This window comes from Temnothorax curvispinosus, unplaced genomic scaffold (genome assembly GCF_003070985.1).
Source record: "Temnothorax curvispinosus isolate PA1 unplaced genomic scaffold, ASM307098v1 QBEX01009051.1, whole genome shotgun sequence".
NCBI lineage: Eukaryota > Metazoa > Arthropoda > Insecta > Hymenoptera > Formicidae > Temnothorax > Temnothorax curvispinosus.
In genome coordinates this window covers 1-1,384 of record NW_020218831.1, presented here as the reverse complement: position 1 = coordinate 1,384, position 1,384 = coordinate 1, and the positions used below count along the sequence as shown (strand labels likewise).

Here is a 1,384-nt window from a genome sequence, read left to right as displayed (position 1 = left end):
TAACTATTTCTTTTGGAAAAATAAATAAATAAAAGTTACTATACATATGAAATATTTACTATAAAATGAAAAATACATATTATATGTGTAGGTTTAAAATTGTGCGAACCTCATCTGCAATGGTTAAAATATAATCAGGAACCATGGACCGATGTTGTTGAACATTGGGAGGCAAATCGACTTGCTAGAATAATGGATATGACTACACACAAGGATGGAAATGTTCATCTCATTTTTACGAAATGGCCAATTTTAAAACATCCGCAGGGTTACAAATTGGTGAATATTTTAACAGCAGCAGTTTTATTTTGAAAAGTTCGTAGAACCCATGTGACTGATCATTTTTAACAATTTTTACAGATTGAATCTGATTATACTGCACAATTCGGAAACATACTTTCTATATACAATGAATGGCCAGAGTTTTCACGAAAAATACATGCTCTCATGAAAATTGAAATTAAAGATAAAGTATATGAGGAACAATTGAACCAAATAAATGAAAACACATCAGAAGGTAACACGTAAAATTAACATTTTCTATTATTATTTAACTAGCATGCCCCGCCGCGCCGGGCTCCGCCCCGGAGAACATGTGTATTAAGACACGCAAATAGTCTCTCTCTCTCTCTCTCTCTCTCTCTCTCTCTCTCTCTCTCTCTCTCCCCCTCTCTCCCTCCCTCTCTCCCTCCCTCCCTCCTTCTCCCCTCTCCCCCTCTCTCCCTCTCTCCATTTTTAATATGTGAATTTATCAACTTATTTATTCTCTACTCAAAAAGAATAAATACCGGGTCAAAAAATAACACCACAGGAAGATTTGATCAATTTATTTTCCGAAAACGACTTTCGATACTGATTAATTGATTAACATTTAACATGTGAATTTAACAACTTATTTTAGTCTCGAAAATTCTACCCCTGTTTTATTTAATATGTAAATTTAACAACTTATTTATTCTCTATTCAAAAAGAATAAATACCGAGTCAAAAAATAACACCACAGAAGATTCGATCAATTATTTTCTGAAAGCGACTTTCGATATTGATTAATTGATTAATATTTAACATGTGAATTTAACAACTTATTTAGTCTCGAAACTTCTACCCCTGTTTTATGTAAAATTCTTTACTATTATAATAAAAAAACAGTTTGTAGCCTTTTTTTATTTGCTATGATCTCGGTAACAAAAAATTATACACTTTATAGTTCTCCCTGGAAAATTCTACCCCTATTTCATATACTTCTAGTTAAAATTCGGTCAATTATTTCTCGAAAAATTAGAAAAATTAAAAAAACCGGTTTCCAGAAAATCGGTAATAAAACTATACACTCTACCTCTACATTCCCCGGGAAATTCTACCCCTATTTCATATACTTTTAATA

The 1,384-nt window shown here is 31.9% G+C and overlaps 1 protein-coding gene across 1 annotated transcript; it reads left to right on the top strand.

The window, feature by feature from the left end:
* Positions 1 to 91: 91 nt before the first annotated feature.
* LOC112458640 lies at positions 92 to 517 on the top strand (the record flags this gene model as incomplete). The annotated part of the gene is made up of 2 exons (XM_025022379.1): positions 92 to 279; positions 361 to 517. Coding segments are annotated over 2 exons (345 nt in total), but the record flags the coding sequence as incomplete, so codon positions are not given.
* Positions 518 to 1,384: the final 867 nt, after the last annotated feature.